The 9,721-nt window shown below is 36.7% G+C and overlaps 3 protein-coding genes and 1 long non-coding RNA gene across 4 annotated transcripts; all 4 read left to right on the forward strand.

The window, feature by feature from the left end:
• Positions 1–171: 171 nt before the first annotated feature.
• On the forward strand, positions 172–1,803 carry LOC112748677 (uncharacterized). The gene is made up of 4 exons (XM_025796918.3): positions 172–583; positions 680–1,058; positions 1,143–1,240; positions 1,346–1,803. The coding sequence occupies exons 1-4, from the start codon at positions 476–478 to the stop codon at positions 1,361–1,363; spliced, it is 603 nt and encodes a 200-aa protein (XP_025652703.1). The 5' UTR covers positions 172–475; the 3' UTR covers positions 1,364–1,803.
• Positions 1,804–2,475: 672 nt separating this feature from the next.
• LOC140179584 (uncharacterized) lies at positions 2,476–4,159 on the forward strand. The gene is made up of 2 exons (XR_011873116.1): positions 2,476–3,935; positions 4,033–4,159. It is a non-coding gene; the product is annotated as an uncharacterized lncRNA (long non-coding RNA).
• Positions 4,160–5,582: 1,423 nt separating this feature from the next.
• LOC112748679 (calmodulin-like protein 30) lies at positions 5,583–6,714 on the forward strand. Its single transcript, XM_025796920.3, has one exon. The coding sequence runs from the start codon at positions 5,977–5,979 to the stop codon at positions 6,493–6,495; it is 519 nt and encodes a 172-aa protein (XP_025652705.1). The 5' UTR covers positions 5,583–5,976; the 3' UTR covers positions 6,496–6,714.
• A 1,383-nt stretch (positions 6,715–8,097) lies between these two features.
• LOC112748682 (uncharacterized) lies at positions 8,098–9,127 on the forward strand. The gene is made up of 2 exons (XM_025796924.3): positions 8,098–8,684; positions 8,769–9,127. The coding sequence occupies exons 1-2, from the start codon at positions 8,172–8,174 to the stop codon at positions 8,820–8,822; spliced, it is 567 nt and encodes a 188-aa protein (XP_025652709.1). The 5' UTR covers positions 8,098–8,171; the 3' UTR covers positions 8,823–9,127.
• The last annotated feature ends 594 nt before the right edge of the window (positions 9,128–9,721 follow it).

Consider the following 9,721-nt stretch of genomic DNA (forward strand, 5'->3'; position numbering starts at 1 on the left):
AATTGGATGTTGGGTTTTTTTAAATCCTCAATTCTGATCCATCGATTTGGGTTTTTAAAATTATTTTATTCGTTTAATTATAAAACCTATTCTCCGATTTGCTACACACTTGACCAAAAAAAATTTCGCACACACAATATTTAGGGTCTGATTTGTTCATCAATTAAATTTGAGCATAAATCAGAGACTAGATTTTTTCTCTCTGATAATATCGATTTGTGTATTATTGTTTAAAAAAGTTAATTCCGTATTAATACAAGACACTTCAGTTCACATTGTTAGAAATTTTAATTACTCAGTAGTTGAAAATTGTCCAATAATTTAACCTATCTAACTAAATTACTCAGCAACATTTTAATGGCCTCTGAATGAATTATGAATAATCCATAATATAAATGTAATTAGAGGAAAATTTAAATAGATAATGGATGGTAATAAATATATGATGGTAATGAATCATTGCAAGTGATGGTAAATGGCCATGGAGAACGTTGAGGGAGGATCTCCTTGTACAGGGACGGGGTTTCAGTCTGGACAGTGCCGCCATTTCTATCTTGCGGTTGACAGGCTTCAGTTCAAGATGGTATGGTATCTAATCTTATTTTAATTCGTTTCTGTGAATCAATCTCATTAATTAGGGTTTGGTTTATTGATTCTTTCACTCTGCTCCTACTCCCAGCAAACGGTGGTGGATCTGCTGGGCCTTGTGGGGCGACGACCCTCCCTTCCGATGGTTGTGTGCTGCAGCACCCGCGACGACCTTGACTGTCTCTGCTCCGCCGTGTCCGGCCTCCCCTTCATCTCCTCTTCCCCCCTCTACAGCGACCTTTCTGAACACCAACGCGCTTCTACTCTCGACAAGTTTCGCCACTTGAACCACCCCACTGACCATGACGACGACAAGGAGCGCACCTCCCATATGATCATCGTCACCGACGCCTGCCTTCCTCTGCTTTCTTCCGGGGAGTGTCCCCTGAACGCTCATCTTCTCATCAACTACGACCTACCCCCGAAGAAGGAAACTTATGGCAGGCGTTTAGCCACTTGTTTATCACCTGGTTCTTTCTTTCTTTCTTGCCTTTTTTGTGTGCTCAAAGTGGATTGGATTATTGTTGCTAAGATTTTATGAGTTGTTTCTGCAGATGGTGTTGTGATCAATATGGTTGTTGGTGGGGAAGTGGTTACTCTCAAAGCTATTGAAGAGAGCAGCAATATTATCATGCAAGAGATGCCAATGCAGGTCACTTTATTTCCTCTCTTTGAATTCTTCCTACTTTAAGAATTTGTTTCTTCTGTTGTTAAATTAAACACTCTTTTCGTATTCATATATAAACATCTTTTGCAGATTCTTGACATCTTATGAAGAGTGAAACCAGATAATTGGATCGTCTGTGTGAATTCTAATTGTTCTCAGTGTTCTGTGTCCCATCACAGCTATAGACATTCTTTTTTTTCCCTTATTCCTTCAAACTATTTTGCATGTGTACTTTTGTTCTAGGTTCAGATTCAGATTACATTACCTGTTTGTTGCAAAATGTTCTGTCCTTAGATATATCTTGTTATATATTGTTGAAATTTGTAAAGATTAAATGGGAAGGAAACTTTTTAACAGGCTGATAGGTAAAGACTAGTTACCAAGCTGCTGATAGTGTGGCTACCAATGGTACCCTTCCTTCCAGAGCAAAATTCATCATAGTAGTGAGTTGATTCATGGTGATAAATTCAGAACAGAAAAAAGCTTCATGTAATTTTAAAATAGTTGAACCAAGTACCAAATAAAAAAGGTAGTTTATTTTAGACAAATTAGCATAATTTATTGAAGCAGCTTGTTTTCATAGCATTCAGCCTCTAAATCTATGGCAAGATGGTCATTGGTCATATCATTGTGTATGTATGCTGGGAAAACTGATTGGGAGGCGCAAGTGTTAAGGTCTGAAGAGTTGATTGGCAAAGGCGAAGAGAATGATAGTAAATGAGGGCATGAAGGGACTGATATCTGCTTAATAAATTAGCAGCTAATCTAGTCCTTACTAAATGTCGTTTTTAATGACGAATGACCTCTTTAGTAGCTCTTCTATTTTCTCGAGTCTATAACTATATATAATAATTTGTTAAAATATATATTAAAAAGGTGAAAGTCTAGCTATGTTGGTGGCTCAAAGGTGAACATTTAGTGTGTTTTTGTAATCATCTAGACCTTGCTTTGTTGTTGTTGCAGGATTTTGTGTGTTTGGCTTTGACTTGATTGGTTTTGATTGATTATTTATCCTTGATGGCATTGTTGAAGGGGATTTTAATTAATTAAGGATTAGTCTTTGTACGTTTCTTTTTTTCTTGGGTAAGGTTGTAACTTAATAATCGGAAAAAAGATATAGAATCATTGTTTTTCTTATATAAATAGTATTTTGTATAAAGAGATATTCTTCAACCGGCCTAAAGAGAATATAGGCATACACAAGTTGGAATAATAAAACAGTATTCTCAGCCACAGCTACTCATGATCTCTGAATTTCTTCTATGTTGATAAGCTATATTAATTCTCCCTCAAACGAAGTAACCAACTTAATTAGTCTTGAATGAATTCATAGCATGTTATACTTCCTAATTAGTCTCTTCCCTTAATTAGCTTGAAGCTATTAGTTAATGAATGGGTTCTAAGCCTATCGTCCTTGTGTTGTTCATCACTTCCGCCAGCATTATTATGGCAGAAGATGAAGAAGATGCCGCGATGTATAAACTGTTGGAAGCCCTTACTCCAACTCCATATGGTTGGTCCAAGAACACCTCCCACTGCAACTGGAAAGGCGTGACGTGTGATACCTACAACTCAGTGGACTGTCACTCACCGGAATACTGCCCCCAAATCTCAACGACCTCTCCGATCTCATCCAACTCGACCTCTCTCAAAACAATCTCACGGGGCCGGTGCCTGTCCTCACCGACCTCTACTACCTCGAAGAAGTCAACTTGCCCTTCAACAAATTCACTTGCATCAATCACACTTCCTTCAAAGATCTACTCGCCTAAGCAACAACTTCAACCTCGCGGCATGGACCTTCTCTGACTCTATCACTCTCAGTCAGAGACTCAGAGTGACAGTGATCTTGAATATCTTCACCTCAGCGCCACTAACTCGTACTCCACCTTACCAGATATATTCATGTCCTTCCCCAGATTGCGAGAATTGCTTCTCTCTATAACAACCTGAATGGGGAAATCCCCAACTCTTTAGCACAAACTGGAATGGAGAGTTTAGCCCTTGACAGCCAGAAATCAGGCTTCTCAGGCTCCATAGATGTGCTCTCCAACATGATCCTCTTGAAGGAGGTGTGACTCCAACATAACAATTTCACAGGTCACCTTCCTGACCTAACTAACTTCCACTATTTGACTGAATTGAGGCTTCACAACAATTTCTTAACCGGTACCGTTCCATCTTTTTTGGCGGCTCTACCCCGGTTGAATCAACTTTCTTTGGAGAACAACATGCTGACGGGTCCATTACCAAAGTTTGGAAAGCATGTGAACCTCACTTTCCAACCAATCAACAGGTTGTGTCCACAATCTGAAGGACTCTATGACCAGATGGTTTTGCTTGACATTGCACAAGCATTTGGGTATCCAATTCAGTTGGCCAGTTCATGGAGATGGGACAACACTGATTGCCAAGATTAGAGTTTCATTGTGTGCCAACAAGGGAACGTCGTTGTTGCTATGAATTTGTCAAGGCAAGGTTTAACGGGCTTGATCCCTCCTTCGTTTGCTAATTTAAGTGATTCGAAGAATTTGAATTTAAGTGGAAATAATTTGAGGGGTTCAATACCTAAGAGCTTCACAACATTGCCTAGAGTTTCTAGACTTGTCTTATAACAACCTATCTGGAGACAGTTCTCAAACGCATCCACCTGCATTCCCAATTCCTTGGAGGATAGCAGGTATTTTCATAAGAATTCCATTGCACTAGCCCTAATTTCATCATATTTATGTATAATTTTTTTAGAACATTATATATTTTTTTGTACATATGTGCAGGTGCATTAGCAATGGCGACATGTATTAGATTTGTAATAATTATTGTGATTATTTATAATGGAAAAAGGTGTCTTAATTTAATAAGAAAACTTTACTTCAAGAAAGTAAGAACCTTTTTCAATCACAATGACGAGGAGGATTTCATGAAAAAACATAGCTTTTTGGCACTAAAGCAGTACAGTTATTCAGAAGTTAAAAAAATGACTAAGTCATTCCAACATAAATTAGGACAAGGAGGATTTGAAACTGTGTACAAAGGAACCTTATACGATGATATTCCTATTGCGGTAAAAGTGATAAGTGAATCAAAGGGAACTGGAGAAGAATTCATGAACGAAGTTGTTAGCATAAGTAGAACATCACATGTCAATATAGTTTTACTTTTTGGATTTTGTTATGAAAAAAATAAAAGGGCACTTGTATATGAATTTATGTGAAATGGTTCACTAGATAAGTTCACTAATAGAAAAAGATCTCCAAATACCAATTGTTGTTTGGGATATTATATAAAATCACAATTGGTATTGCTCAAGGATTAGAATACTTGTATTGAGGATGTAGTATAAGAATTGCTCATCTCTAAATCAAACTTCAAAGTACTCTTTTAAATGAAGAGTTTTGTCCAAAAAATTTCTGATTTTGTACTAGTTAAATTGTGCAAAAAAAAAGAGAGCATAATATTTTTATTGGGTGCTAGAGAAACTGTCAGATACATTGCTCCAAAAGTTTTAACTCGAAAATATGGTAGAGTTTCTCATAAATATGATGTTTTATAGTTGTGGTATGTTAATTTTCGAAATAGTTAGAGGAAGAAATTATGAATGCGGAAAATCACATACTAGTTGAGATAACATTCATTCAAGTTATTCTTCAATCATCGAAGAAGAAGCTGAGATATTAAAGAAGATGATCATGGTGAGTCTTTGGTGCATTCAAACAATCCCAACGAATCGGCCATGTATTAGTAAAGTAATAGAAATGTTAGAAGGACCCTCCAATCAGTGCCGTTTCTTCCAAATCCCACCCCATATTTTCCTAACATTCTCGTACCCTTATAATTTTCAGAAACATCTTCCAGTAATGGTATATATGTAACACAGTCAATAACTCAAGAAGAAGACGTACCATAAAATTGAATGAGTTCAAGAAAGTTAATTCCGATGCATCTTATCTCTTTGCATTAGTTTGTGTGACTTTCAAGTACATCAAAAAGAAAATGATGCACGTGGACCTCACTCATCACTGGTTGATGCATATTTTTATTGTGGTCGATAATATTTTGATAAGGAAAAATATAGGTACCAACATATTATCTACCAACTTATTATCAATAATAATTAATTATTATATTTTAAATATATATATAAAGAGACACATCCAGAAAATATATCTATAAAGTCACTTCTATTAAACACAACCATAAAAAAGACATTTTTATTAGATACATCCACGAAGACACTTCCATAAAACACAGTTATAAATAAGAGTTGGTAGAAGTTGGCAGATATGCTGTTGGTAACGTAGCGGACCGTTTTGATAAACCATGGGCAAGTTAAATATTATGTTTTATAAATTTGATTAAGATTGGTGTAAAACACAGGTTCAGTGCCGTTGTTACAAGTGACCGAAGAATAGGATTCAGTTTGAATAGTGTTGAAGACACGGTTTCATAAAGCAAGATGGAAGGTAGTGTTGTCCACAGATATGAGATGCAATTTAACTTGAACCACACACTCATCAAATAATAACCAGAATAAAATTCTTCGAATATTACCAAACTCAATAATCAGACGCGTAAGAATGTAGGTCAAAAGTATATAGTTTAAACTCTGAGAGTTATTCTATATATCACTTTATGTATCTATATAAGCTAGATTTACCATGTTGTAGCAATCATAACGTGAAGAAGGAAAATATACATTATTTTGTATCCAAGTAGAAAAAATGTCCAAGTTTAGTTTCCTTAAGTCTAATTCTAGCATATCATCTTCAAACAAGAACAGCTTTACATCAAGAAGAGGGAGTTTGAAGCCAAAAGCAGAGGAAATGAAATGGGTGTTCGAGAAATTCGACAGCAACAAAGATGGAAAGATATCAGTCCAAGAGTACAAGGCTGCTGCAAAGGCCTTGGATAGAGGAATGGGTGATGCTGAGGTGGCGAAGGCATTCGAATTGATGGACAAAGATGGAGACGGATTCATTGAGTTGAATGAATTGATGGAGATGTTTGGTGAAGGGAGGATGAAGGAAGCAGAGATGAAGAAGGCTTTCGAGGTGTTCGACTTGAATGGCGATGGGAAGATCAGTGCTGAGGAGCTGTCACAAATTCTGAAGAGGCTTGGCGAGGGTTGCAGCCTGAGTGCTTGTAGGAAGATGGTGAAGGGTGTTGATGGTAATGGCGATGGTTTTATTGACTTTAATGAGTTCATCACCATGATGACCACCACTAACAATGAAGTTTAATGGGTCGGGCCAATAAACATACCAATAATCGATCCATCTATGTTTGGCCCAATTGATATTATAATAATGTACAATTGTTATTATCTGGTTACAGCTGCCCGTGTGAGTTTCGAAATTTGAAAGCATGTACATCGCTTCTTCTGCCGCTTTATTCTATCCATGTACAATCCGTGTATACGGAGACATCAAGATAATAAACACTATCAATTAACATTTAAAGCACACAGATTCTGCATTTTTCATTAACGTTTATTTCAATCACAAACTATTAATATTTCCTCTGCTGGGTTTCTTGGACACTGCCACTACATACACGTGCTTTCAGGAATTCATTTTCTAATTAATTATTTATAATTTGGTTACTTCTGTTCTTCTTCATTCTTGTCTCTTGCCTTTCTCCAAAGGTCTTCCTTTCCCAATCTCATGTTTTATCTCAACAATATCTTACACAAAACTCCAAACTTTGATTTTAAATTTTACTATCTATATTCAACGTTGAAATTGAAATACTAGAGTAAATCCAAGGGCACCGGTCCACTACATACAAGCCTACAAAATCTATCTCATTCATGTTTCCCACTTTCCCATAATGTTGCTTGTTCTACTTAATTATATCTCCATCCTATAGAGAGAGAGAGATTTTACAAGAATAAATGAAAGATTTGAATTAAGATGATAGTTTAACTCGAAAAGTGGTGCAATATTGAAAAAGAAAAACACAAGTCACAAGCAGTTTGAATTTGGAATACGTTAATTTATTAGGTGTAGGTCCATGTGTGTCTCACATGAAGAAAACAATTGGCATCACAATCAATCAATCAATCAATCAACATCATACACTTGTCTTTTATTTACTTACATATTATCAGTGATGCCAATGAAACAGTAAGTTACAGCTACCACTCCAAATTTGCATAATCATGGACACCCAAGTAAAACTAGTTAATCTAACAATGAAGTGATCTGGCATTGGGAAAGAAGTAATTAAGATGAAAATGGAGGGAAGTGCTAACAAGATAGGAGACCAAAAGCAAGTGAAGTTGCGGATTGGGGGTTTGACTGGTCCATATTAGAATGCTCGGAATGAACCACGTGGCATTACCCCATTAGGCTAACCACTTGAAAAGAGTTGAAGCACGTGAGTGACAACCATGTCCTTTGGCTGCAAGTTATTATTATTATTTTAAGTACCCTGTGTCCTTTCCTTGCGAACACACTAGTGAAGAGTGAAGAGTGAAGAGAAGTGAATGGATCGTGGCACGTGATACCTTGCAATTTGGGGGGGTCACGTGGTTAGTTTTGATGGGTCAGTGTCGCCAGCGCATACTTTTGCAGTCAAAGAGGGGGTCTGGTCAACTAATCAAGCAGACCTGTTGCTGTGGCATGCATGCACTGCCCCCTGCCACCACCACCACCACTACTCCCATTAATTATTACAATTACAATCTAATCACAAGGGGAATAATAATGTCCGTAGGGTAAAATGGTAAGAAAGACTTTGTGTTTGATCCACTTCACTTGTGTCCAAATCCATGTCATGACAAAAAAGAAAAGGAAGGTGTGAGGAATGTACATACATGTATAAATACAAAGTGGGGTTGTAACAGTGAGAAGAGAAAGTAGAATTTATTAGGCTTCTTTAAGCCTTTAGATACATGTTGTTGTTCTGAAATCTCATGGCATGCTTAGAAATGTACAACTCCTCCGATCACCACCACCACCATCCATGCGGCGCCCCAATGAGCCCCAGAATCTCCTTCTCAAACGACTTCGTCGATATCCAACAACCTATGAAGCAGCAAGAGATAACAGATCAAGCTCCTCCGGCTTCCTCGGACTTCGAGTTCTCAGTCACCAACTACTCAATGATGAGCGCTGACGAGCTCTTCTTCAAGGGCAGGTTGTTGCCGTACAAGGACAACAAGCCTCTTGGTCATACAGCCCCCACCACTCTCAGGGAGGAGCTTCTTCTTCATCATGATGACCATCATCACGATGCTTCTTCTTCTTCTGCTTTCTCACTCAGACCTCCAAAGTCTTCTTCTTCTTCTTCTTCACCAAGGTGGAAGGCCTTTCTGGGTCTCAGAAAAACCCACATTGCTTCTAGTAAGAAAGCTGACAAGCCTGAACCTACAACTCCCTCCTTATTGCTCAATCAGGGATCACCATCAATTAATCTCACTTCTCAGGTTTAATTATATTAATGAATCACTTTCTTAGCGCATTCAGTTATTTTACTTGATCTGACTTTTGCTTATGTTGTTTTTATACAGGATGTGATGAATGAGGGAGGCTCAAGCTGCACTGATTTGGAGATTGGGATTTAAAACGGCTATGAAGGAAGCTTCTTAAGTTAAATTAATTAAGGTGCTGCTTGAATTTGTAGAGGAATTAATGGACCAATTTTTGTTGTCCTTGTTGTTTTTGTTCCTTGCCTTTATGTGGTAGGATTTTGCCTTGTTGTAACGATTTATGTTCATTTCGTAGTAGGGATTAGGATTTCGGGTGTTGCCTGTACAAATTTAATCTGCTTTTCTAATCTTTTTCTTCATGCATTTCAACATCTACGTGCAACTGTTATTTGACTCATTGTTATTAATTCCAAAACACAAACATGTCCTTCTTCTTTTCACTATCATTTTTTTTTTGTTTTTTTTTACTGTATCCTCCGGTCTAGCAGTTTAACAACTAATCTATTGTAGATCTAAGTTTCATTTAAAGATTTGTTGTTAGTTAATGTCTTCTTAATTGGCCAAAAAGGTTCAATAAAGTTGGCTTTGGCTTCTTGCCTCTTCTTTTATTTTCAGATCTCTTGTGAGGAACGGAGGGAGATCTGACTCTGAGTATACATTTCCCTAACTAGCTAGCTGTAATTAGTATACATTTTTTCTTGTGATATTTAATTAATCTAATCTTCATGTAATGGAATTCATATTGGGACCAATGTCACACTCCGAGGGTGTGGCAGAGATTATTATTATTATTATTATTATTATTATTATTATTTCTTTTTTGAAAAATTTAGGGCCAGTAACTTTTGTTTGTTTGTTTTATTTATCTTTACCTGTAGCCATAAGGGAAAAATTATATGTTAATGTAATTTCACATATACTACAGATATATGCATTTTGCTTAAAATAATTAACTTTAATATATTTTAAAGATTATTCCAACACAATAATTATTTATAGTGGTTGTATATAAATTAAAGTGGAAACTTAAGTCA

The sequence above is a fragment of the Arachis hypogaea genome, chromosome 15 (genome assembly GCF_003086295.3).
Source record: "Arachis hypogaea cultivar Tifrunner chromosome 15, arahy.Tifrunner.gnm2.J5K5, whole genome shotgun sequence".
NCBI classification, from domain to species: Eukaryota; Viridiplantae; Streptophyta; class Magnoliopsida; order Fabales; family Fabaceae; genus Arachis; species Arachis hypogaea.